Raw genomic sequence first — 26,507 nt, 5'->3', positions numbered from 1 at the left:
TAAGTCTATTTTCTCTCATCTTATCCACGATTGACACTACACCTATACTCCCTCTTAAATGCTCTTTCCTTATTCTATCATTTCTAGTCACTCCACTCATCCATCTTAGCATTCTGATCTCTGCTCTACTTTCTTATCAACCACCCAACACTCTGAACCATACATCATAGCTGGTCTCACTAGTCTTGTAGAATTTACCTATTAATAAAATACCTATAAAGTATAAATATAAATAAATAATACCAAAGGTAATACTCTGTAGTGCAAAAATACAATAATTTCAGGAGATTATTACCTTTTTTCTTTGCTCACTAAAAATTTTAGGAAAATTCTAATAAGCAAAAAAAGTGATGTTACCTCGACTATAAAATACACACATTGTTAATCATTATGGAAGGATTATAACCCCTTAACTTTATGATACAGTTGAGGAGTAATGGTTCCCACTAATCGACGTTATAAAAATTATACGAGCTCCTTACATAGAAAATTCCTAAATAAGCTACTAAAGAGGGATCTCATAGTCTATGACTATGTTTTCATCTAGTCTGTGATAATATAGATAACTAAAGCTTATTATCTATGAAATTTTGACTATTGATAAAAGTTAACAGTATAATTGAGAAATTTTTACTTATTTTAATATTTTATCGATGAATATAAACCCATGTATTGATAAAATTCATGATTTAATCATTTTTAAATAAAATAACTTTTGTTCATTTACAAAATTTACTATATACTAATATTCTGTTGATAGCTGTAATATTATGGATGTGGGAACTACTTTTTACAAAATGAAATAAATAAAAATTATTGAATAGACTGTCATTTTTAAGTTGGAGTAAAATAAACATTCAATTTAATATTCAAAATGAATTGTTGCAATTGTAGTAAAACAATTCGATTAGTATGTAATTTCAAAAAATGTATTTTAAGCTTTCCTAGAAGTAAGAAGTTCAACTAAATATTATTGATTATTCTAAATAATTTTAATGATTAATATTGTATATAGAATTTATGACTAGTAAATATAAATCTACTAAGTTACACATAACCGATAGGAAAATTAACAATTTATATTTCAATAAATGGATAAAAATGTGTTCAGCAACAGTCTTGTTTTCATTATCTACAATAGTAGGCTATTGTTTATATTCCTTAGGTAATATTTTTTTGAAATTTTATTTGAGTAATTTTATTAGTTATTAAATTTGATTATTTTTTGTAGTATATGAAGATGATGACTTAGAAATAATAAACCGTGAAAATAAAAAAGCCCATTTGATTATACAAATGTATGAACGTTTACGATTTCGTATTGAATTTTATAACAATGTAGGTAAACATGTTTAAAGAATTATCTTTAAAATTAATATATACATATATATTTTTATTGTATGAATTTAAAAACAAATATTGTAAGTAAGTGATTAATTTGCTCCAACTATGATAACCTTAAATCTTAAATCAATTTGATGTTATGACTTACTATTGAGTTATTTAAAATATCTCAATAGTTCTTAAATTTGTTTTCAAACAATATAAATATTTTATATATGTATACACTAAGAAAATATTTTTTTAATAATAAAATAAAGTAATTTACAATTTTATCATTATTATTTTAGTTGCTTTCAATTCCTGTTAGTAACAAATTGTTACCTGATTTACCACCTGATTATAATGACACACCAATGCATACATTAGTGTTTGAGATGACCGATATTTTAGTACATGCTGAATGGAATGTAAGATTTTGTATAGTTTTAATTGGGTAGTAAAAGAAGTGATTTTATAATAATTATATAAAACATTGGCAGGATCAGAGGTTACACTGGTTAAGACCCTCCTGAATATTTGCTGTACCATAATCTAATATCTTAAGTATTCAATTGTATAAAATTAATTACAAATTTTAGATTTTTATTATTGACATTTATTTTTAAAATTTAAAAAAAAAAGCAGGTTTTGTGTTAAATTATATAAAAATGAACTCCTTTTTCCTGGTAAATTTTCTGGAACTTAACTCTTATTAAGTCCAAAAGTTGATATTGAAGTCTATAGTCTTAAATTTATAATCCATATATCTAGACAATTGGTTATCATGAATCATTGAACAAAAATAAAATTATGCACTGTTATTTTTTGAAAATAGGGGTATTCCATACTATCTATTTGCTTGATTAAACAACTGTTTTTTGTGAAGATTACTACATTTATATTATAAGAAGAATTTAAGAAACCTAATTTTGGGCACCTGAAAATATCAAACAATTATATAAATAGATGTGACACAATTTTTTTAGGAAAAAGAATAATTATAGTATCATATGAATAGTTCATAAAGTTAATTTTTTAAGATACATTAACTAATGTTGATTGCTTTATTAGATGAAAAATCAACAGTATTTTAATATTTCTTTTATATATTTCAGGTATTGTAAAAAAATACATGTTTGTGTTTTTTAGTTATTTAAAATCGCTTATTTCATTGCTCTACCCTTTATTATTTTAATCTACTATTGAAGAAAATAAAAATTTATATAATTTATTTAATTTATGTATAATATAAATATCTTTGAAGTATAGCACTGGTTGGACTTTTAAAAAAAGACCAAATGTTGACTATTTCTTAGAAAAAGTTGGGAAGAACTTTGAAGTAATTGTCTTTACCATTGAAAATGGTTATGTAAGTACATTTAATGCTTAAAGATTTGTATTCAAAGAATGTCCTATAAGATTTTAAATTTTTTTTCACCACTTGGAATATAATTCAAATATCATTTAAACATGGTTTTAAGACTAAATTTGATTGGATAGTATAATATATTACCCAAAATATTTTCCTAACAATATGCACCCTAACTTTCTCCAGTGTATCCCTGTCAATTTTAGTCAAAGTTTTTAATAAAAACCTTCTTAATTATAGTTTTTCTTTTGTTCAGGTATAAGAAAATATATATTTAAATCAAATTTTCATGTATATATTCTTTAGATTGCATTTCCTATACTGGATCAAACTGATCCTTTAGGTTGGATACAATATCGATTATCTCGTCAGTGTGCTGAGTTTCATAATGGACATTTAGTGAAAAATTTAAAAAAATTAAATCGGGATCTAACTAAAGTTATTGTTATTGATTGGAATACAAGTTGGAATTCACTTCACCCTAGAAATACGTTAATCATACCTAGATGGAATGGTGATGATAATGACAATTCTCTTATTGATCTTGCTGATTTTTTAACAAGTAAATTGTTTTAAAACTTATATAGAAGTTCTAATAGGTAAACTATTAAATTTTGAATTTGCAGCTGTATTCATAAAAGATGTCGAAGATGTTAGAGAAGTTATAAAAAATTATAAACAATATGATGATCCGACTAAACATTTTCGAAATCATCAGCAAATATTAAAAGTAAATTTCTGTTTTTACAATTGATAAAATTGTTTGATGAGTACTCAAATCCACAATTTTTTTCAACAAATATTTTTTATATGATTAAATTTAATAACTATAAGTTTTAATAATAATTATATATATAAAAAGTATTTAGCCATTTTTAAACTTAAAACATGCACAAAAGGTAATTTGAACTTAATATAAATTCTAAAAATTAAGTAACAATGTAATTCTTATAGAATCCTTAATCCAAGAGTATTGAGATTTATTAATAATTTTTTTAGGTTAAATAAGGAATTAAAAAAGTATTCTCAGAATATTGAGGAAAGAAATATATGTATATTAAATATAACAATATTTAATGTAATAAATATTAAAAATTATACAAATAAAAAAGTAATTTAGTTGCAAGAAAATAAAAAATTAAAGTTTTTAATATACTTATTAACATATATTTTTGTTTTTTTAATTGTTACTATAATTTCAGATAGAAAAATTAAAATCTCAAGATATGAAAGAAGAAATTCAAAAAGAAAGAAAGAGTTCATGGTTTTCGTGGATATCTTGGATATCTTGGATATATTAAGTTTATCGTATTAATAATAAATATTGGATTAATATAGTGATTTATTATTGCTTTTAATGTTTTATTAAATTAGTTTAGTAAATTTAACTCTATTGACATAGAACTATGGAGAACATTTTAAAATAGTTTTTTTTTTTTGTGCTAAGGAATTTGAGTTTATTTCTGTTAAAGGTGTTTAAATAGACTATATTTTTATTAGAGGAAATGAAAATCCATTAACACCAAATTTAAACCAAAGTTGCAAAGTTATTTATATGCTAAGAAAAAACAAAAAAAATCTACATAGTGCAGTGCAATATAATTGACTGTAAGTCTTATGTACTAATGGTTTTACAAGTAAGCTTAATAAACCTTTAGAAGTTATATGTTTTTAACTCTCTTTATTAATTAAAGGTTTAAAGGTTTGGATCTAGTACAAGACTTAATAACAATCCTAAAAAGGATAATAAGGGTGTCATCTCATATTCTACAAATCCAGTAACTTCTCTTATGTAGATATTCTATTTGTTTTTTTCAATAAACGCGGCTTAACTAACATCAGGTTAGATGTTATATTGCTCACTAATAAGAATGTCATAGCAAAGGAACGAATATATCTTCAACTTTACTAGTATTTTAAGATTAAAAATTAGGTTAAATATATTATTCATATACTAATAATGGTTATAAATATTAAGATAGCTTACTATTTATAAACATTAGTAAGGTAAGATGACGAACTCAGTATTTTTTGAAATTAAACATGTAAGCAGCACACCAAAGCTAGTATAAAAGCCTTATGTGGTACACAATGATACTCGCTACACAGCGCTTACGTTGATTTTAATTGTAGTTAGACATTCATATTTAGCGTGTTTTCAATGGTTGTAGTACAAACGCTTGTGTAAAGAAGCCAAGTGTACAGTAAGTAAGGCGAAGTATAAGAGTTATGATAAGTTAGGGACAAAGGAGGGTAGAGAATATTTCATGGAACTAGGGACTGGTAGATTTAATTAGTGATAAAGGAAGCTGTGCCATCATTGAATAAAACAGTTGGACCAGATGAAATGCCAGTAGAACTATGGAAAATATTAGGTGGTTGAAGGATCAAGGTTAATAAAATTCTATTAAAAAGTGTAATGCCAAAAGAATGCAGGAATAATATTGTGGTGCTGATATTTAAAGGCAAAGGTGGTATACGGGAGTGTGGAAATGATACAAGTATAAGGCTTATGAGTTATAGTATGAAGATTTGGGATAAAGTAATAGACAAAAAAATAAGAGGGCAAACATTAGTAACAAAGAATCAGTTTGGTTTTTCGCCTGAAAAGTCAATGATGGAGCCAGTTTATTGTGTAAAACAACTAATATAAAAGTATAGAAAAAACAAAAAAAAACTGTATATAGTATTTATAGATTTGAAGATAGCGTATGATAGAGTACCAAAAGAGATATTAATGAGAAAAAAAACCCAGCATAGTGGTGACGTGGCATAGTTGGATCAAGTATAATGATATCTGACAGTGATTAAAATCACTATTAAAAAAAAACGCTTCGATGCAAATTTTTAAATAGAGTTTAATTTTAAAAAATTGATGGATTATTCCAAAAGCTACATAATCTGCTATTTCCTTATAAATATCCTGATTAAGATAAACTATGTCGAATGAAAAAAGGATATAAATATTATATCTCATAAAAACATTGTGTTGATCCATAAACTGTTCAATAAGTTATAGCATTATGTTAAAAATATAAAAATAAAATCAAGAATTTTCACATAAAAATAAAGTCCGATATTTTTTTTTCCATAATATAGTACATTACATTAGCTTTAATTTAAGATATATATAAAGGTGTCAGTATTTCCGGAACACTTTCAAAAGTTAAGTTGAAAAAGTAAATTTTTTATGTAAAAGTTGTCATTTTTAATCTCCCCCTGTAGGCAGGTAAACGGTCAGATTTATTAAAAAATATACCAAATGATAGGTAAAGACATCATGCATCTATAAAAATATATATATATTGATTTGGTCATTTTTAAAAAAGTTATGTCAGTTTTAAGTAAAAAAAATTTTTAATTTTTCAGATTTAACCTCCACCCCCGTATATAAGGAAATAGTCTGATTAAAAAAAAAAGAATGTCGAATGAAATATGTATATAAATACTACTTCTAATAAAAAAATTGTGTTGATCCATACACTTTTCAATAAGTTATAGCATTATAGAGTAAAAAATATAAAATCGAGAATTTTCACACAAAAATAACATTTGGTAGCCATTTTCGCCGTGAAGAGAAAATAAAGTCTGAAATTTTTTTTTCCATAATAAAGTACATTACATTAGCTTTAATTTAAGATATATATAAAAGTGTCAGAATTTCCGGAACATTTTCAAAAGTCAAGTTGAAAAAGTTAATTTTTTGTGAAGAAGTTGTCATTTTATATCCCCCCTTGTGGGCAGGTAAAGGGGTAAATTTATAAAAAAAATATACCAAATAATAGGTAAAGACAACAAGCATCTATAAAAAAAAATTCTATTGATATAATCATTATTGGAAAAGTTATGACAGTTTTAAAAAAAAAATTTCGAAAATTAGCAATTTTTAAATTTGTATTTTTTTTTCAAGGTTTCTCCCATTTACGGGGAACGAGGGAAATTTTTTCCATTTTTTGAGGGTAGTGTCTTCGACTAGATACTATTTGTGATCTTTTGACATAACGTTGAAAGAAATCCGTTCGATGAGAACTGAAAAAAAGTGGTAACAGACACAAAAAAAAAAAAAAGGCATCATAGTAAAACCAATACATTCTCATCGAAGCTAAAATAATAATATATTATTCATTTGATTTAAATAATGAAGTCGAATTCAAATAATATCTTGTAAAGTCATCATGGAATCAATGTAATTCATTCATAACAGACTACTAAACAAAAATATTCCGATTTAAACAGTACCACCACCAATGCAGGGCCGGATTAAGATATATGCGGGTTTCGGAACAATACCTTCAGATGGGTAACCACCCCTGTAGAAAATATTGCTACCATAAAAAAGTGATGTATGTTGTGGTCAGATTATTTTTAAATAGTCTTTTAAAATATAAAATTATATTTTGTGGTATAACATGATGGGATTCAGAAAATTGTGGTCAGAAACCGTTTCCTAGAGAAGACATGAGAGGTCAATCACGGGATTTTCCCTACTTTCATTATCTGAGTACTATAAAAGGCGCGAGGCTTTATTGACAAATGAAGTGGTTTAGTTTTTATAATTTACAGTTTTTCGACTACCTGTCTATGTCTTTTCCACTAGATACCATTTGTGATCTTTTGGCGTAACGTTGAAAGAAATCCGTTTGGTGAGAGCTGAGAAAAAGTGGTAACAGACAAAAAAAAAAACACATCATAGTAAAATCAATACCTTTTCAGCTTCGCATCGAAGTTAAAACTTCAAGAACCACAGCAAGAATTTAAAATTTACTAAGTTAGATCTTTTAAATTAATTTAAGGTTTTAGTTAGCACAAGTTTTTTTAAATTTTATGAGTACTAGAATTTTAATTTATTATATAGTATAAGGTCTGAGTTCAAACCAGAGACTTTTATTAAGGACTAGCTCGGAGCTATAGTTTTTCATTTACATAAGACTGAACTGAACCGTTCAATTCAAATAATCCATGATGTTTAGCTAAGATTGAAAAAATTTCTAAAATTAGCAATTTCTAAATTTGTAATTTTTTTGAGGTTTTGATGAGTGATTGGCCAAATTTGCGGGAGTATTTAATGTGTGACCTCGTGAGGGAGCACACTTCACACTTCCTTTTCGCCGACCCAATTGGCCCTGCTAGTTCACTTTCAAACTAAAATAAATGCATAGTCAACATCTTATCAGTCATGATGCATTTGATTCGATAACATCATATAATTGTTCTGTTATAAATAATATAATAATTATTAATTATTTTATAGTATGAATTTTTAAATAGTCAATTACAGAAATCTAAGATAGATTAGTGTCATTTAAAAATATTAATATTAAAAAAAATATTTTTTAAATAATTATATAAAATAACATTGATAAGAGATAAAAAATTTGAAGTAAAGTATTAAGCACACATTTTTATGTCGTTAAGTGAACTATACAATAAAAGAGTTGTTTCATTGGCTTGAGTGTGTATTTTTGGTGTAAAAAATCTTATTAAGTTATGTAAAACATATAGTAAATCTGTAATTTTGCAGGCTTACTAGTCTGCAAAATTAATTTAATGTTCTATTGTCATTGCCAAAATTTCATTAATTTACTTTAACGATCAACTTTTAAAATCATTAAAGTGATTTATTGAATGAACCCTTCCAAACATCAATGCTTCATAAAGTTATTAAAATTTTTCTTAATAGTGTCAAGTATTATTGTGTAGCTCACTGTATATCAGAACATATACTGGATGTAGTAGTAGTATGTATAACTTTTTATGAATAGATTAAAAAAAAATGGTTAGAATTTATAAGAATTTACTTTTTATTATAATTAATACAGTTATTAAAATAAAAAATTTTAAACTATAACACTTAATGTTTTATTGTTTATTATCTGAAATTCTTAAATGCTTGTTGAATAATTTTATATTGTATTTGTAATTTTCGGTATTTTACATCTCAATTTTGATTAGTGTTCAGGAAACTCAATGGAACCATCTATTAAATCAGGAGATATAGTTATTGTGCAACGTTTCTCAACATTTTTCAATGATATTAATAAAGGAGATATAGTTATGACTAAGTCACCTATCAATTATAAGCAATTTGTTATTAAAAGAGTAAGAGCCATGGATGGACAAACTATCAGGAAAGGGACAAAATATCTAATGGTTTGTTGATTATTTTATTATATGTACAACCAAATATTTTAGTGTAGCAAGAGAAACAAGAAACTACTACAACCTAAAACACCATTTTGCTTTTTTATCTTTATTTCAATATTTGACTATGAACAACTGATCTGCCCATTCTTTATCAAAAATTTGAAGTTGGTATTGTTATATAAAAAATTTTATTGTATTGTATTTAACCTAGATAGCGATTTTCAAAAATTGTTATTAGGGATGTTCAGTATATTAAAATTTGATTTAATTCATTAATAAATGTTCTTAATTTTTTAAATTTCATTGTAGATTCCTAAAGGATCTGTTTGGCTAGAAGGAGACAACCAAAAAAATTCAATTGATTCTTGGGATTATGGTCCTGTACCTAAAGGTTTAATAAATGGACGAGTTTTATATAAAATTTGGCCAATGTATAATTTTTCTACTATTTAATAATGTGGAAGTGCTAAATATTTGTATATATTAAATATTCAAAATATTTTATTACATTAGTTTTAAAATATTTAAATTTATTTATAAAATTGGTAATTTACATTGGACAAAGTAAGGTTGCTTTAAAGAAATGATTAGTAAATAAAATAAATAGACGCATTTTAATACATACAATTGATTTTCAATATACCTTATTGGAATAAAACTTAATTTCTAGAAAATAAATGATTACATTTTATTTTATTATACATATATTCATATTCAAATTTAATCATTAATTTAAATAAAAAACTAATTTAAACATTACTTAACAAAAAAAAATAGTAATAATAATAATAATTTTTCAATGTTTCAGTATATTACATAGTAGTTTTTTTTTAACCACTTATACTATAAACTAAACCATTATGACTTTGTAAATTTTGTTGGTCTTCTTCAATTTGTCTTTTAATAGTCACATGGTAACTATGATTGTCCATTTGAATGTTGCAGTCTTCATTTTGTAAACTCTTATTACTTGTAACATTCATTCTTTTCAAAGAACCAGAATGAAATCGTCCACCTTCTCCACGAATTCTATTCATAGCATGTTTATGACGTGATTCATATAAATATTTCTAGAAAACAATTATATTAATAACCATAAGAAATTTTCATTTAATCATAAATTAAGAAAATTTATTTCATAGAATTATATGAAACTATATATACAGGTAGGTACATACAGAGTGTTTCTTTTATCATGAACTACTTAATCAAAAATAAAACGGAATTTTTTGTAGTTTTTAAAGGGTACATGTTTTCTTAATTTATATGCAAGTTTTTTTATGTTCATCCCCTATACTTTTTTAAGGATATAAATTTTATTTTTTCAAATGGCATCATACATAACTAAATAGCTTATTTAACAGATAATAATTTAATTAAGAAAATTACTAAAAAATAAAAACTTTTGACCAGTATTTTAGAATTTTATTATTACCACTGAAGGCATGACATGGGATGTTATTTTCATCACTATTAATTTACCGGTCTTGATTAAATATAAAAATATTAATAACTTCCCAAATACTGTTGTCAAGAGTTGTTGTTTTTCTTAATTAGATCCTTTTCTAATTTATAAGCTTGATAATATGTATGTTATTTAAAAAAATAAAGTTGACATCTCTCATTTACATAAGAGATAGAACAAGAACATAAATATATTATAGAACAGATAAATGGAGGTACATATGTAACTAACAAACACTAAAAAAAAAAAAAATTATTTTAAGAGAAATGAAGTGGCTAGCATTAAAAGAATCATCTTGTATTATTTTTATTTTTCGATTAATTAAGTGATTCATGTTAAATGAATCATTCTGTATACTAAAATAAAACATTTGTAAGTGTTAAAGGGTAATCCTATAATATTTTAATTACATAAAAATATAAGCTATCCTTCTATAAATTATCCGCATTCCTAATATTTTAATGTCAGTTAGGCAAATAAAATATTAGTAAAAATAATTACTTTAAAAATTAAAATGTGAACTAAAACATAAAATAATGCATAAAATTGTCTTACTTGTCTTGTTTTTGGAATTTTTCCTTCAGCTTCTAATTTTGCTCTAGCATGTCTCCTTTTTAATATTCTTTTATATTGTTTAGCATTAACATACAAAGGTTCTTCTTCTAGAAATTCTGCAGTAGTTGGTAATCGTTGGAATTGATTATTACTAGTATTAGTATTATTTGGAACCATCTAATAATATCATATAATAAGATTTTTATAGTAAATATAGAACAGAGATAAATTGGTCATCTCTAAAATTATAATAAGTGAATAAAATTTACACTGATTACAATTTGTTATATTAAAACTTAGTACTCATAGAATTAATTTTTAAAATCAAAATATAGTCAATGACTAATCTATAATAACTACATAATTTTAAATACTGGTTACTCTTGCTTACCATAACAATATTTTGTTGACTTTGAGTAACAGCAGATGCAGTTGGAGTAACTGTTGGTGAAGTATTTGGTGCACTTGCCAATTGTATAATATTTCCATTAATATTAATAACTAACAATTGAATAAAAATTTATTGTTATTTTTTAACTTAAGTTATTAATTGTAATTGAAAACTTACGAGTTGGTTGTGGCTGAGTTTGAGTAAGAGCTTGAGTATTATCAACTACTGGTTGATATATAAAAGTTTGTCCATCTGGCGTTTGAATGAGTTGTGCTTGAGTCTGTTGTTGGATTACAAGTGGACTGGTATTTGCATTCTATAGTTTAGAATTTAACTTCATTATATTATATAAATCAATTTTTATGGTGATAAATAAATAAAATATCAATCTCAGAGGGATTGATTAAATAAAAAATTAAAACATATATATTTATGAACTAATAAATGAAGAAATAGAGGACTGAGACTCGTAAAGAAGATAAATATTTCAAATAAAATTAATTACTTGTACAGGTAATTGTAGTAATTGCAGTTGTTGGTTTCCTTGTGAGCCTATGTGTACCGATTGCCCTGCATTTTGAGGAACTGCGTGTACAACAATTTGCTGTCCATTCGTACTTTGTATTACTTGACCAGCTTGTACAACTTGTACTTGATTATTAGATGATGGAATAGCCTGCACAACTGTCATGTGATTTCCATTTCCCCCTCCATCTGAATTTATTTGTTGCTCCATAAGTTGAATCTACAATATATGTACATTATATAACACATAAAGGAGGTATAAAAATTAATGTTTTTAAGGTTTTACTTATGGAAGATATAATATAACTGTTAAATTTCATTAGTAAAATAGTTTTTAATAATAGGAATATTTTCAAACACCGATATGGTGTAAACAGGGCAATGTAAATTGATCAGCTTGTGAATTATATATTATGACATTAAAAAAAATTAAATTAAAAAATCTTTACCAGAATTTTCACTATGCATACTAAAAATGAATGTCATTTAACTTTACACTAAATTTAAGGAATAAACAACTTTTATTGTGGTATTTAGTGCTTCATTGGTATTTGAGATAATAAAGGTAAAGCATGAAAATAATAAAGAAATTGGACCTTAATAATTAAAAGTAAAGTAAGCAAGATTGACCAGTAAGTATTAAACCTAAAACGATAATAATGTTGAGTTTATTAATAAACTAATTTACATAGTGTATCACTTACACTATGAAAATAGTTCTAAGTTTTACATAACGGTATTGACTACAACTAAAGTTCTCCATTAGCGAATCTACTATACATGAACGGTTGTGATGTGTAAATATAGTTGTACGCATAACTAATAAGCATAGGTTAAATGGAGGAAACAACTAAGAAAAGCGAAAAATCGCTGTAATAGAGACGAGTCGAACAGTGAAATTAGTCAAGAAAGCATCAAACACTAGTCTTAGATAAAGTAAGCGGATAAAAATTGTGAATTTAAAGGCGAACTTACATTGGATATCAGTCGGAAAATTATTTCCAATGATTGGCCGAAATTCTGGTCGCCAATGAGACAGCGTAAACGTCAGCGAACGAATTGGTCCTTTTCGCTGACCAACCAATCCACAACACACATCAAAACGGTCGATATAACAGTGCATTCATTCTTCCCATAAATTTATTATTGTATACTTTTTCTTTGTGTTTCGCCAAGAACGCAATTAACAAATGAATTTTTTTGGTAAGTGATAAGACTTTTGTGAGAAACACGAATAAATTCACCACTAGAGAGCAATATTTGCAAATGATACTCCAAAGAAAACTCTAAAAGATTACTCAAATATCATTACGATCGCCGAAGATAGGATTTTTAATCGAAGTGAATTAAGCCATAAAATTGTTGTTTAAAGGCCAATTCATATTTAGAATTTTACAGTATAAAATCACATATATTCATCTCATCGAAAAATGATAAAAAAAGTCATTCGTTTTCAGCAGTGTTGGGAATGATTCGGTTGTTTATTTTCGACTATTTAAATAATCAAATTTGAAAGACAGACATACATAGATATATAATTAACAAATTCTCGAATAAATTGCGTGTTAAAAATTGATTAATATGTATAAAACCACATAATCGTCATTTCATAAATAAAAATGGTCACTAATTTTTATTTTTTAATAAAAGTAATGTTTAAAAATCAAATTAAGTCCATTTGAGTGTAAATATTAAAAATATTTATTAAATTTAAATAATAGACAATATGTTTGACTATTAGTAGTACGAAATTCATGAATTACTAAACATCATGAATAATGGCAAGAGAAGCGAACACCCAAGGACTATCAAACATTTTACAAGTCTGTTTGTTATAATTAGTGTTTTTTTGTTCATGTTTTGGCCAAATATTTGATCCGCCAGTATTTTAGTTTCTATTTGTTTATGGGCTTAGTCCTGATAACCCATAGCAGTAATGCTTCTAGTGGAAAAGACATAGACAGGTAGTCGAAGTAAATAGCAAAACTCAGTTGACTTATTTGATATATAAATAATATTTTAAATGAATATCACACAAGCAATTATCAAATAAATAATTACAATTATTATTTTAATCAACATTTATATATATATGAAAATTAATAGTAAAACTGTAAATTATAAAAACTAAACCACTTCATTTGTCAATAAAGCCTCGCGCCTTTTATAGTACTCAGATAATGAAAGTAGGGAAAATCCCGTGATTGACCTCTCATGTCTTCTCTAGGAAACGGTTTTTTTTTTAAAACTGTCATAACTTTTCCAATAATGATTATATCAATAGAATTTTTTTTTATAGATGCTTGATGTCTTTACCTATCATTTGGTATATTTTTTGATAAATCTGACCCTTTACCTGCCCAAAGAGGGGAATCAAAATGACAACTTCTTCACAAAAAATTTACTTTTTCAACTTGACTTTTGAAAATGTTCCGGAAATTCTGACACTTTTATATATATCTTAAATTAAAGCTAATGTAATGTACTTTATTATGGAAAAAAAAATTTCAGACTTTATTTTCTCTTCACGGCGAAAATGGCTACCAAATGTTATTTTTGTGTGAAAATTCTCGATTTTATATTTTTTACTCTATAATGCTATAACTTATTGAAAAGTGTATGGATCAACACAATTTTTTTATTAGAAGTAGTATTTATATACATATTTCATTCAAAATTCTTTTTTTTTTAATCAGACTATTTCCTTATATACGGGGGGTGGAGGTTAAATCTGAAAAATGCATATAGAAAGTAGAACTTTTTCTAAATTTAATTATGATTAAGATAAAGTATGTCGAATGAAAAATGGATTATTAAAAAATATTATTTCTCATAAAAACATTGTGTTGATCCATATACTTTTCAATAAGTTATAGCATTAAGTTAAAAATTAAAAAAATAAAATCGAGAATTTTCACACAAAAATAAAATCCGACATTTTTTTTTTTCCATAATAAAGTACATTATATTAGCTTTAATTTAAGATATATATAAAAGTGTCAGAATTTCCGGAACATTTTCAAAAGTCAAGTTGAAAAAGTAAATTTTTTGTGAAGAAGTTGTCATTTTGATTCCCCCTCTTTGGGCAGGTAAAGGGTCAGATTTATCAAAAAATATACCAAATGAAAGGTAAAGACATCATGCATCTATAAATAAAAATTCTATTGATATAATCATTATTGGAAAAGTTATGACAGTTTTAAGTAAAAAAAATTGTAAAAATTTCGAAAATTAGCGATTTTAACATTTGTAATTTTTTTGAAGGTTTCCCCCATTACGGGGAACGAGGGAAATTTTTTCAATTTTTGAGAGTAGTGTCTTCGACTAGATACGATTTGTGATCTTTTGACGGATCATTGAAAGAAATAGGTTCAGTGAGAGCTGAGAAAAAGTGGAAATAAATACAAAAAAAAAAAAATACGCATCATAGTAATACCAATACCTTCTCAGCTTTGCATCGAAGCTAAAACTTCAAGAACCACAGCAAGAATTTAAAATTTACTAAGTTAGATCTTTTAAATTAATATAAGGTTTTAGTTAGCACAAGTTTTTTTAAATTTAATGAGGACTAGAATTTTAATTTATTATATAGTATAAGGACTGAGTTCAAACCAGAGACTTTTATTAAGGACTAGCTCAGAGCTATATTTTTTCATTTACATAAGACTGAACTGAACTGTTCAATTGAAATAATAACATCTCGGGCTAGAGATTTCTTAATTCAATAAAAGCTAGATCAATATTTTTTTTTAAATAATATTAAAAAGTTTAGGGAATCAATACAAAATATATCTTTATTGATAAAACCCTTTGTTAATGTATCATAAAGAAATATATGTGAAATTATTAAAAAGTATTATATTATTTACTAAGTGAATATAAAAGTATAAAAAATTAAATATTATTTATGAAATAATACAACACTATTAAGTTAAGGAATTTTGATACAGTTAGAGATATATTACAACTAATAAATCATTTCATATACCAAAAAAGTTTATTATTCACAATATATAGTAATAACTAAATGCAATTAATACTAAAATACAAACATATCATTTTTTGCATTATGGTAAAATGTATTATAATTAATATTAAAATATAAGAAAATTATATTATTTTTACAAATTATCAAAACAAACTAAAAATATAAAAGTATTAATACCTTAGCTCATAATTAAAGAACCAAAATTAATTTATGGAAATAATTCAGTAAAATAATCAAACAATTAAGTAGTAAATCTTTTAATTTTATTTACATAACATAACTTTATAGACTTTATAAAAAAAAGTAGGTACAGAATCACAGAAATGTATCGATTAGTATAAAGGGTGGTCCATGATGTTTTAACTAATCTAATATATTTTGATTTACTAAATACTTTGTTTAATTTTTTTTTAAATATTTTTCACATTCTTGGATTATATTAAATTCAAATTTTTGATTATTTGTTTTTTAAAATAATAAAAAAATAATTAAATTAATTTTAAAATAGCTGTTTTTAATGAATTTTTCCACAAAAATTGTAATGGGTCAATAACAATTTTGGAATGAGTACTTATTGAATTACAAGCAATTTAATACATAGAGTGTGTATGCTCTACGAGTGGAATATGCATTATATATAAAATCTATGTATTAAAATGCTTGTATTTAATAAGTAATCATCCTAAAATTATTAATGATACAATAAAATTTTTAGTTAACATAGCTCTAAAAGGTACTATTTAAAAAAAATTAAATTTTTTCATTATTAAAAACAAATAATAAAGAAATATGATTTTATTAAGAAATATGATTAGTCTAAAAATGCATGAATTATAAAAAAAATATTACAAAAAATATCAGAAAATCAAAAGCTAATAGATTTATGAAAACATTGTGGATCACTCTGTATATAACAAAATAAGATGTTTTACATAAAAAGATAATAAACAATAATAAAGTCAATTAATATAAAATATTGAGTTTTCAATATAACTATAAATAAATATTGCGTAATTTAAATATATTAGTACATGAGTAATGGAATTTTATAAATTACTGTATAAAAATAAGTCTTCTCTATATAGTTTATTAGTTAAGTGAAAGTTTGCAATATAAAAATAGAATTTAAGGGAATTTAAGTGCAAACTAAATAAAAGTATATATATTATTAATTGTTAATCAAGCAAAGATCTTTTAGTTAGTTAATAAATCAACCAATAATTTTTTGAATTTAATTTAAGTTTTTTTTTTTTTTAAACCAAATACTAATGTTTTACTCAAGTATAATATAAAATGTATTAAAAATATAAAACTCAAGATAACTTATTATTATATAGAGAGTAATAATACAATTTGTTCAGATATCATTAGTTAAATAATGATAAACTGTAAAAACTGTAACCTGGACATCCTTTGGCTGCAAGATAAATATAGACAACATGATATGCTCCTGGTATAAAACATATAAAACCAACAATAAAAAAAACTAATGCGTTATAATTAGTAATTGGAATCAACACTACAGCAATTGCTACTGACAATAGGCCTAAAATAAAAAAATATATTACTTTTGCAAGATACTATTTTTTAGAAAATTATCAGTTATAATATACCATTACCTATTCCAATAAAAAGTAATAAAATGACAGTTAGTACAACACGCCAATTTTCACGAACTTGAGGATGATGCCACCATCCTCTTTCTTTACTGGTGTATAACAATTTACCATTACATATTAATGAATCTCTATCATGAGATGTCTACAATTTAATCAGTTATGATAACAATAGTTTAAAGAAAAACAATTAATAGGTTTATTTTACAATATTAATACTGTAAAATACTTACATCTTTTAATGATTTTAAATTTTTTACCGAATCATGCATAATTCCACCATAGTTGAGAACTCTGTTTTGACTGGGATATTGAAAAGGAGAGTTTTCAACACTCGAACTTATCACTTTAATTTCATCTAATGATTCATCTTCGAAAGCATCATCAATTGAAAAATGTTTACTATAGGACATGATTTAAGTCAAATTATAACATAACTAGTATTGCAATTTGTTGAATTGGGTAACAAACCCAAATTGATTAATAAATTTTAATATTTTTTCAATTAAATTGTTTTTATAGGGAAAATTTTGTATGTTTTCAGTAAATTATTCAAAAGCAAGTTATTGTTATTGACACTACATCAATCGTTTTCAATGAATAACCAACATTAAAATGCTGAAGCACCATTAATTCATTGATGATATACAATTGTAATATAACTGTATATATAATATATACTATAGTTAGTTCAATGAATTCAAAATTGATAGTTATCAATATTGTTATCATAATAAAATTGATAATATTTAAAAATGATAATTGTTCACAAAACATTCCTTCATTAGTGAATCAGTTCAAAATAATGTGTTTACTTATTTCTAGATATTTTTCTAATGATCAAAAAATTTATTTTACTTATACAATTTTATTTCATTTCTTAATGTTACAATTACGATTAATGTTTATTAATAATGAAAGATAAAATGCCACCATTTAAACGTAAGAAATCTACAGGAAAATCTTTTCCTGTAAAAGTTTGTACACTTGATGCAGAATTGGAATTCAACTTGGAGGTATTTTTTTTTACAATTTTTAATTTTTTTTTAATAATATAATTGTTATTTTAAGTTAAAAGCTACAGGTAGAGACTTGTTCGATTTAGTGTGCCGAACAATAGGACTGCGAGAAACTTGGTATTTTGGATTACAATATGAAGACTCTAAAGGATTTATTGCATGGTTAAAGTTAGATAAAAAAGGTATGTTCTAAATTCTTCTAACTATAAATAATATAAAAAAGTGTTTCTTAAATTACTTGTTGATATTTTTTATTTATTAAATTTAAATTTCTCAACATTTTATCTTAAATTTTTTTAATCTTATGATTGAATTAAAGTTGAAAAATTATTATTCACATTTTAATAATATACAAATTAAAGAAAAAGAATGTTTTTTATGTCATTAACTGTTTTCAAGTATATAGGACGATTACAGACACAATTACTCAAAATAAAAATATTGAAAATTTTTTACTTTTTTTAGATATATAATTTTTGATTTATCAATTATTCAATATATTTTATCTTATTAGGCATAGAGATGAATATCTCTTATGCCTACTAAGTGTATTACCTTAAATGATACCATATGTATTCAATTAGATTAAATTTTAGGGAATGATCTATTTAAATCAAAGAGTGGACATTTACAACTTTTGGTCCTGTGTTTTGGAAACTATTAACATTATAAAGTTTAATTTGGGTGAGGAGCAAATTGTGAATATATCTATTGTTAAGTATTTTTTAACCGTTTTCCTTTTTCTATCCATATGAAAAATTATTTAAAAGTTTTAAAATAACATTCAAAAGTTTTTATTGATCATTCATTAATTTTAAATATACTCACTATCATTATGGTATAAACATTTTGAAACAAACTTTATTTATGACATTTTTATAAATCTTGAATGAATATTTATTTCTAATATTAATGTTTATAGTTCAAGACCAAGGTATTCCACAGCAAACAACTATGCCTTTTATGTTTCTTGCTAAATTTTATCCTGAAGAAGTAGCTGAAGAATTGGTTCAAGAAGTTACTCAACATTTATTTTTTTTGCAAGTTAACCGTGCCATTCTGTCAATGGATATATACTGTCCACCTGAAGCTTCTGTTTTATTAGCTTCTTATGCGGTGCAGGCTAAAGTAATATTAAAAATATTTATTTTTTGAATTACATCTTGTAAATGATATATGAATCATTTTAGTATGGTGATTATGATGAAGGAACATATAAACCAGGAATGCTTGCTAGTGAAGAATTATTGCCTCAAAGAGTTATTGATCAATATCAAATGACTGCAGAAATGTGGGAAGAACGAATCAAAGTATGGTATGCTGATCATCGAGGAATGTCCAGAGATGAGGCTGAGATAGAATATCTTAAAATTGCTCAAGACTTGGACATGTATGGTGTTAACTATTTTCCCATTAGTGTAAGTAGTTCAAAAACATCATTTAAGAAATTAAACATAAAAATGTATTTATATTTATTTATTTGTTTTTCATTGATCACAGAATAAAAAAGATACAGATTTATGGCTTGGAGTTACAGCTTTAGGTCTTAATATTTATGAAAAAGAAAATAAATTGACTCCTAAAACAACATTCCAGTGGTCAGAAATTAGACATGTTAGTTTTGATGATAAGAAATTTACTATTAAACCAGTTGACAAGACATCACCAAATTTTATATTTTTTTCCCATAAAGTTAGGATGAATAAATTGGTATGTATGAAAATGATTAAATTTTTTTTTGTTTTACTTATAATGAACGGAATTGTTATATTTTTATAAAAATGGTTCATTGAATAAATTATTAATTAAGAATTTCAATAATTGTTAGGAGATAATGTAAGTTTAAAGTTTTTAATTTTATAGGAGAATCTATTAAAATAAAATTACTTTAATGTGTTATAAACTTAAGCTTTTGGGCTTAAGTTTTTCAAATAATAGTTTATTCAAAAAGTAAATTCCACATTTCAAAAAAAAAAAAGTAATAATAGAAACACTGAAATATTTATATTTTTCATTACTATGTTCTAAAAAGAAAAATTCAAATTTAGTGATGCTTACTCATATAGTTTTCTATTTAAATGTATCTATAATGAAGAGACACTCTTCTTTTCAATGATATAGCCAGAGTATAAAATGACGCAATCCCCTACATGAAATTTTAAGAAGATTTAAAAATGACTACTATAAAATAGGAAAATAGCCAATAAAGTTTATAAATTGTATTCAATTAATTTTAAACAGTCATCTTTATTTTGATAGATTATCTTTTATTAACCTCATAATTAGCTTGCTAAACATTAATATTTTAAAATTACTAAAAAATCAATGAGTTTTAAAATCATAAAAAAAAAAAAAAAATACTTTCTATTTATACTGAGACAAATTCATAGAATTATTACTGTTTTACCTATACTGCAAAAAAAGCATATTTATAAATATTGATAACTTAATTAAATTAAACAAATTCTAAGTGACATGTTTTAAATTTATATGGTTATTATAATTTTTTATTAATAAAAACATTTTTTGTATGTAATTTAGAAATTATTTTCTGTGACTATCGTACTTATCTTGCACATTTTCTTTACAAACTTTAATAGAAGATTCAAATACTATTTTAATGCCAGATGTTCATTTTCTAAATGGTTCATTCCTCTGGACTAATATATCAATAAAATTTTTTGTAATCAGGCAAATGTTTAATTATGTTAGAATTTAATCTGATTATTATCATATAAATGTTTTGAGCCATTTTTGAATGTTTGAAATTTTTAAACGAAAAACCCAATTGAAGCATATATTTCTATGATATTTTTTCTGATTTAATATTACAATCAAAATTTTTCTATTATTAAATTTGAAAGATTTTGATGTAAATTGTATAAATTAAATGTATTAAATAAAATAGGAATTTTTATTTAACAATTTAAACTATAACAATCAGTAGTTTTAGCTAAAAATTAAAAACATTGGTTACTCAGTAGATTTAGAAGAAATCAAAATTTTTAAAAGTAAATTTTGTAGTAAAATATTAAGGTTTTAAAGCAAAAAAAAAAAAAAAATCGTCACTAGAAGTGGAAAAAAAATATTTTGATATGGTTATTAGAACCATATCCCAATAATATCAATTTTATTGATATTATCTAATATTATTAAATATTTATAATAAACAACTATGATCGTGTTACCAATTAAATATTTTTTATTAAGATTTTAGATTTATGCATAGGAAATCATGACCTTTTTATGAGACGACGTAAACCAGATTCAATGGAAGTACAACAAATGAAAACTCAAGCAAAGGAAGAAAAATCAAGGTCTGTTATTTCAGTTACCTTAAATTTTATTTTTTAGTTTGTAAATTAATTTTTAGCTCTACCTAAAGTAATATATTTAAATGTGAAATTTATAATTTCTTTTTTTTTTTTTTTAATAGTTAAAAGATTTTTTAAATTTATGTTATAAAATATAATATTCCATTCTCTTCTCTTATTTTTTCCAATTGAATTGTATTCATTGTTACATATAGTGTAATAACAATTATACATATTTTAATGAATAAAATATTCATTCAATTATTTTACATTATTAACTTTAGATTGATATATATATATTCTGATTAACTGAAAAAATCTCAATTATTATTTAAATGTAAATTTAATTAGTTAAGTGTTAAAGTATTAAAAAAATTCACTTTATTCTTTGTTAATACCCACCTTTGACTAGCAGTATTTTAATATTAAGTCCTCTTAGCATGCCCTTGAGCTCTAATTATTTTGAATTTTTTAATAGGCGTCAAATTGAACGCAATAAATTGGCACGTGAAAAACAATTGAGGGAAATTGCAGAAAAAGAAAAGGCCATCATGGAGCAAAGATTGTTACAGTACCAAGAAGAAATCAGATTGGCCAATGAAGCATTAGTAAGTATTATACCATATCAAATGCAATTCTTACAAATTTTTTATACTGATAAAATAATGTATGATGACATATTACAGAGACGATCTGAGGAAACAGCTGATTTACTAGCAGAAAAATCACGAGTTGCTGAAGAAGAAGCAATGCTACTTGGTCAAAAAGCTTCTGAGGCTGAGCATAAAATAACACAATTTCGTTTAACTGCTTTGAAAGTATTTTTTTTTTTTTTTTTTGCTTATTTTAATTAAAGTTTATAATCATATAATTTTTTAATAGACTGAAGAAGAAAAAGTTAGTTTGGAACGTAAAACTCGTGAAGCAGAACAATTGACAGCACGTTTGGTGGATGAATCTGAAAAACGAGCAGCAGAAGCAAATAAACTCAAAGAAGAATTACTGAGGGCGCGTGTTGCAGAAAAACAAGCTAAAGAAAAGCTACTTGAGTTCCTGTCTAGAAATGCCTATATTAATACAGTAAATTAATTTACTTTATTAACAAAAACATTACACTCTCAATAAATTAATTCTATAATTTTGATATAAAAGGTCAATTACAAAATATATATATATATATATATATATATATATATATATTGTAAAATAATTACAACTTAGATACTAGGAATAGAACTCTTCAGAACTGACAATAATTTTTGAATCTAAAAAAAAAAATACTGTTATCAATGATCAATGTTTTTCTGTTGTACTTGTTGAAAAATTAGGGTTGGGAAAATGTTTCTAATATTTAGGTTGATAATACAATTATAAAATTTTTTAATTAATGTCATATTATAAAATTTATCTATTAAATGTCTTCTCTATTATTTATTAGAAGGATGGTGTAGGCAAGTCGGTACCGAGGCAGTTCAGGATACACATTAATAGTTGTAACAGGCTTGCTACTATTAGTTAATTTTAAAATGACTGATCAGTAATTTTTCAGGAGGAAGGGAGTATGAAAAATTAATCTCCTTTTCTAATGCTATTTAGGACCGTGGTTAATAGTAATAGAAAAATGTTTTATTCTTGCAAATAACACATGAAAAATTTAAATGGATAAAATTAATTTAATTAATTAAGTATTATTACAAAATTGTTCAAATTTTACCTAATTTATTCATGTTATTAAATTAAATTTAATTAAAATCCATACATTAATATATCAAAATTATTATAACTGTAATTAACATTTGACTCTGTGACTTAATGGGCTGCAACAGTGTGAATAAAAAATTCACATTTGCAATACTTAAATGAAAACTTTGAATAACTTCCTAAATTGTAAATATTACAATAGTATGATACTATATTTTATCAGTAACATTAATCTTTACTAAACTAAATATTTATGGTGAGACAAGTCTTATGATATGAGTGTGCTTTTAAGAATTTTCATATTCTAAATTTTGTGCTGATGTTTTATATTTCAAAATTACAACCTTAGAAAAGTAATTATTATTTCAAATAAGGATTCTGGAATTATAGCTAAATATCAGCTTATACGTCTGAAAATATTACTAATGTTTGTTACGAAAAGTGAGGAACAAGATATATTATGAAAATATAAAGTAAAATTTGAGATAATCTTAATATTTTACATTCATATTTTAAAAATAAATGTGTCACTTTAAAATGTTTTTTTTCATTAATGTTTTAATGTTTCTAGTTTTTGATAACTATATTTTATAGGTAAAGAAATTTTTTCAGAATTTGAAGATTTTTTTTTTTAGTTTGTGTTATAGAAAAATTAAACATATTGATAACAGCTTTTATTAATTATCTTATGAATATTATGTACTGAAATATAAAGAGTAGATAACTGGCCATATTATAAATTTCCTCTATTATAAGTAATAGTATAAATTATAATACAAAATATAATATAATAAATATAATATCACTTATTCTAATAAATTCAATATATATTTATATTAAAACTTAGGACCTGTATAAATTGTATTTAATTAGTATTCTTGAATGATGATCTTTTTCATAACTTTAATATTAATATTTGTGATCTATTTAAATATTTTTAGAGTGTTTCAAGTTTATATTCAGTATCTAGTAGTTCTGTACTTGATTTACCAACTGATCTTCATGCTCTAAGATTGAATTCAAATTCACCATCACTGACTCTTGGTCATACTTCTCCACCAACATTGACTAACCATCATTTACCATCATATGACTTAATAGCTGAAAATGATATGGAACAGCTTTCATTAGAAATAGAAAAAGAAAGGTAAAGTATTTTGAATACTAATTATTACTAATAAGTCAAGAGGCATCACTTAATATATAATTTTCATTCAGGGTTCAATATTTAGAAAAAAGCAAACATCTTCAAGATCAACTACGGGATTTGAAAACTGAAATAGAAGTATTGAAAGTTGATGAAAAACAGTGTGAACTTGACATGTTACATGATGAACAAGTGAGATTAGGTGAAAACAAATACTCAACATTAAAAAAGGTACAATAATGTTATATCCTATTAAAATTCACTTTAATTTTACTATGATATTTGTCTTAGGTAAAGTGTGGATCAACTAAAGCCCGTGTAGCATTTTTTGAAGAGCTATAACACTTAAATATTGAATCTCTGAACTAAAAATGTGAAATTATTTTATTCTCAACTATATGTATTTACAGACGAACAAAGTTGATATTATTTTTATAATATTTAACTATAACTGTACTTTTTAATAAGGAATAGTTAATAAAAGAAAATATTCAATGTAACTATTATTTAAAAAATGTGTAATTGTACTACATTCTGAAACAGGGTGCTAATAAATAATATTAATCAAATGTTAATAGTTATTTTATAAATTTGTGTTTATATGATCAAGAATCTAATAAATTACTAAAAATAAATCATGTACAAGTGAGTTATAAAGTTTCAATATATATTCAATTTTATTTATAAATAATATTGATAAAATTTGAATTAAGCAATCTTGTGCATGAAATTTTAAGCAACTTTTGTAAGTGTACATATATACACTTACAGTGAACTAAATTTGATTCTTATTGCTTTATATAAATTTCTCAAGATAACTTAATGTTTTTTTCTAATATCCACCTAAGATTTGATCAGAAGTGACTTACTCCTCCCCTAGCAATTTTTCACCAAGTAAGTAAATTTATCGCCTTTCTTTTAGATTTTTTAAAATAATAAGCATAGAAACAGGTCTTCAATAAAAAAAAATTCTAGAACTACCTCTAGATTTTATGAAATGGTTAAAGAACCGATTAACCTATCATGAATTCAAGTATTTCTAATACAATGCTATATTAATAATATAAGAAGGTAAATATCTAGATAAAGAAAATACCTATAAACAGTAGGATACGAGGAGTAGAGTTGGTAAGGCTTTAGCCCTCTCCTTTATTGAAAATTTCTGGGTACACGCCTATAGGCACAATCTGGGAAGTCTAGGGGAATTCAAATAGAGAAATTAAAAAAATATGAAATTAAACATAATGTATGTAGCATGAAATTTTTTTTCAGATTATATTTAAAATATATGTAAAATTTATCATGTATTGAAAAAATGATTATATGAACATTCACGACACAAAATAAATATTGTTGCCATTGGTGTGAAGTTGCAAAAAAAATTGTCTTTTACACTATTTTTTGGTGTTCCATAATTTTAGCTTCGATGCGAAGCTGAGAAGGTATTAATTTTACTATGATGTGTTTTTTTATTTTTTTATTTTTTTTTTTGTGTCTGTGAACGCTCAATCTCAGCTCTCGCTGGACCGATTTTGATGAACAATATGTCAAAAGATCACAAATCGTATCTAGTCGAAGACATTACCCTCAAAAATTGAAAAAAATTCCCTCGTTCCCCGTAAACGGGGGAAATCCCCCAAAAAATTACAAATTTAAAAATCGCTAATTTTCGATATTTTTTCAATTTTTTTTACTTAAAATTGCCATAACTTTTTTAAAAATGACCGAATCAATATAATTTTTTTTTTTATAGATACCTTAGATAATTACCTATCATTTTATATATTTTTGTGAACATTTGACCCTTTAACAGCCCAAAGGATGGGGTTTCAAAATGGTAACTTTTTTACAAAAAATTAACTTTTTCAACTTAACTTTTGAAAATGTTCCGGAAAGACTGACAATTTTATATATACCTTAAATTAAAGCTAATGTAATATACTTTAATTT

At 24.4% G+C, this 26,507-nt stretch overlaps 5 protein-coding genes across 8 annotated transcripts; 3 read left to right on the top strand and 2 right to left on the bottom strand.

Annotated features, from left to right (window-relative positions):
- Window positions 1-636: 636 nt before the first annotated feature.
- LOC126895713 (mitochondrial import inner membrane translocase subunit TIM50-C-like) lies at window positions 637-7,119 on the top strand. Of its 3 annotated transcripts, none has more exons than XM_050667907.1 (10): window positions 641-950; window positions 1,016-1,165; window positions 1,232-1,338; window positions 1,632-1,751; window positions 2,588-2,692; window positions 2,999-3,254; window positions 3,319-3,422; window positions 3,895-4,300; window positions 4,387-4,534; window positions 6,062-7,119. In XM_050667907.1, the coding sequence occupies exons 1-8, from the start codon at window positions 875-877 to the stop codon at window positions 3,991-3,993; spliced, it is 1,017 nt and encodes a 338-aa protein (XP_050523864.1). In that variant the 5' UTR covers window positions 641-874; the 3' UTR covers window positions 3,994-4,300; window positions 4,387-4,534; window positions 6,062-7,119. The 3 variants fall into 3 exon arrangements, with proteins under 3 accessions (XP_050523865.1, XP_050523864.1, XP_050523863.1); XM_050667906.1 differs by having other exon boundaries at window positions 3,895-4,329; XM_050667908.1 differs by lacking the exon at window positions 2,588-2,692 and having other exon boundaries at window positions 637-950; window positions 3,895-4,329.
- Window positions 7,120-8,047: 928 nt separating this feature from the next.
- On the top strand, window positions 8,048-9,343 carry LOC126895716 (mitochondrial inner membrane protease subunit 1-like). The gene is made up of 3 exons (XM_050667911.1): window positions 8,048-8,430; window positions 8,645-8,842; window positions 9,146-9,343. The coding sequence occupies exons 1-3, from the start codon at window positions 8,338-8,340 to the stop codon at window positions 9,287-9,289; spliced, it is 435 nt and encodes a 144-aa protein (XP_050523868.1). The 5' UTR covers window positions 8,048-8,337; the 3' UTR covers window positions 9,290-9,343.
- Window positions 9,344-9,431: 88 nt separating this feature from the next.
- On the bottom strand, window positions 9,432-12,908 carry LOC126895714 (nuclear transcription factor Y subunit alpha). 2 transcript variants are annotated; one of them, XM_050667909.1, is made up of 6 exons: window positions 12,748-12,908; window positions 11,753-11,992; window positions 11,425-11,563; window positions 11,248-11,357; window positions 10,857-11,033; window positions 9,432-9,906 (listed from the first exon to the last, which is right to left on the bottom strand). In XM_050667909.1, the coding sequence occupies exons 2-6, from the start codon at window positions 11,981-11,983 to the stop codon at window positions 9,667-9,669; spliced, it is 897 nt and encodes a 298-aa protein (XP_050523866.1). In that variant the 5' UTR covers window positions 11,984-11,992; window positions 12,748-12,908; the 3' UTR covers window positions 9,432-9,666. The 2 variants fall into 2 exon arrangements, with proteins under 2 accessions (XP_050523866.1, XP_050523867.1); XM_050667910.1 differs by lacking the exon at window positions 12,748-12,908 and adding an exon at window positions 12,477-12,728.
- A 3,847-nt stretch (window positions 12,909-16,755) lies between these two features.
- Window positions 16,756-18,041, bottom strand: LOC126910387 (transmembrane protein 134). Its single transcript, XM_050692926.1, has 3 exons — window positions 17,610-18,041; window positions 17,380-17,521; window positions 16,756-17,306 (listed from the first exon to the last, which is right to left on the bottom strand). The coding sequence occupies exons 1-3, from the start codon at window positions 17,787-17,789 to the stop codon at window positions 17,128-17,130; spliced, it is 501 nt and encodes a 166-aa protein (XP_050548883.1). The 5' UTR covers window positions 17,790-18,041; the 3' UTR covers window positions 16,756-17,127.
- Window positions 18,042-18,149: 108 nt separating this feature from the next.
- Window positions 18,150-25,132, top strand: LOC126910386 (merlin). The gene is made up of 12 exons (XM_050692925.1): window positions 18,150-18,392; window positions 18,448-18,577; window positions 19,318-19,523; window positions 19,586-19,813; window positions 19,896-20,105; window positions 21,606-21,712; window positions 22,188-22,317; window positions 22,396-22,527; window positions 22,592-22,789; window positions 24,352-24,557; window positions 24,629-24,788; window positions 24,849-25,132. Exons 1-12 carry the CDS (start codon window positions 18,291-18,293, stop codon window positions 24,897-24,899), a joined length of 1,860 nt encoding a protein of 619 aa, XP_050548882.1. The 5' UTR covers window positions 18,150-18,290; the 3' UTR covers window positions 24,900-25,132.
- Window positions 25,133-26,507: the final 1,375 nt, after the last annotated feature.

This window comes from Daktulosphaira vitifoliae, unplaced genomic scaffold (genome assembly GCF_025091365.1).
Source record: "Daktulosphaira vitifoliae isolate Bord-2020 unplaced genomic scaffold, ASM2509136v1 Scaffold_1, whole genome shotgun sequence".
Taxonomy (NCBI): Eukaryota; Metazoa; Arthropoda; class Insecta; order Hemiptera; family Phylloxeridae; genus Daktulosphaira; species Daktulosphaira vitifoliae.
Note: the sequence above shows the minus strand (reverse complement) of the source record. Positions and strands in the feature narration are given on the sequence as shown.

What these genes read in the sequence shown, in the direction of transcription:
- LOC126910386 (XM_050692925.1), top strand. Translation starts at nt 18,291, where the DNA reads ATGAAAGATAAAATGCCACCATTTAAACGTAAGAAATCTACAGGAAAA. An exon ending in GATTGGCCAATGAAGCATTA is followed by an intron (nt 22,318 to 22,395) that starts GTAAGTATTATA and finishes GACATATTACAG; the next exon opens with AGACGATCTGAGGAAACAGC. An exon ending in AATACTCAACATTAAAAAAG is followed by an intron (nt 24,789 to 24,848) that starts GTACAATAATGT and finishes TATTTGTCTTAG; the next exon opens with GTAAAGTGTGGATCAACTAA.
- LOC126910387 (XM_050692926.1), bottom strand. Translation starts at nt 17,789, where the DNA reads ATGTCCTATAGTAAACATTTTTCAATTGATGATGCTTTCGAAGATGAA. An exon ending in ATTTAAAATCATTAAAAGAT is followed by an intron (nt 17,522 to 17,609) that starts GTAAGTATTTTA and finishes ATTAAATTGTAG; the next exon opens with ACATCTCATGATAGAGATTC. An exon ending in ATTACTTTTTATTGGAATAG is followed by an intron (nt 17,307 to 17,379) that starts GTAATGGTATAT and finishes TTTTTATTTTAG; the next exon opens with GCCTATTGTCAGTAGCAATT.
- LOC126895716 (XM_050667911.1), top strand. Translation starts at nt 8,338, where the DNA reads ATGCTTCATAAAGTTATTAAAATTTTTCTTAATAGTGTCAAGTATTAT. An exon ending in ATATACTGGATGTAGTAGTA is followed by an intron (nt 8,431 to 8,644) that starts GTATGTATAACT and finishes AATTTTGATTAG; the next exon opens with TGTTCAGGAAACTCAATGGA. An exon ending in AAGGGACAAAATATCTAATG is followed by an intron (nt 8,843 to 9,145) that starts GTTTGTTGATTA and finishes ATTTCATTGTAG; the next exon opens with ATTCCTAAAGGATCTGTTTG.
- LOC126895713 (XM_050667907.1), top strand. Translation starts at nt 875, where the DNA reads ATGAATTGTTGCAATTGTAGTAAAACAATTCGATTAGTATGTAATTTC. An exon ending in TATTTTAAGCTTTCCTAGAA is followed by an intron (nt 951 to 1,015) that starts GTAAGAAGTTCA and finishes TATTGTATATAG; the next exon opens with AATTTATGACTAGTAAATAT. An exon ending in TAGTACATGCTGAATGGAAT is followed by an intron (nt 1,752 to 2,587) that starts GTAAGATTTTGT and finishes ATATCTTTGAAG; the next exon opens with TATAGCACTGGTTGGACTTT.
- LOC126895714 (XM_050667909.1), bottom strand. Translation starts at nt 11,983, where the DNA reads ATGGAGCAACAAATAAATTCAGATGGAGGGGGAAATGGAAATCACATG. An exon ending in TACTACAATTACCTGTACAA is followed by an intron (nt 11,564 to 11,752) that starts GTAATTAATTTT and finishes TCTAAACTATAG; the next exon opens with AATGCAAATACCAGTCCACT. An exon ending in AAATTCCAAAAACAAGACAA is followed by an intron (nt 9,907 to 10,856) that starts GTAAGACAATTT and finishes ATTGTTTTCTAG; the next exon opens with AAATATTTATATGAATCACG.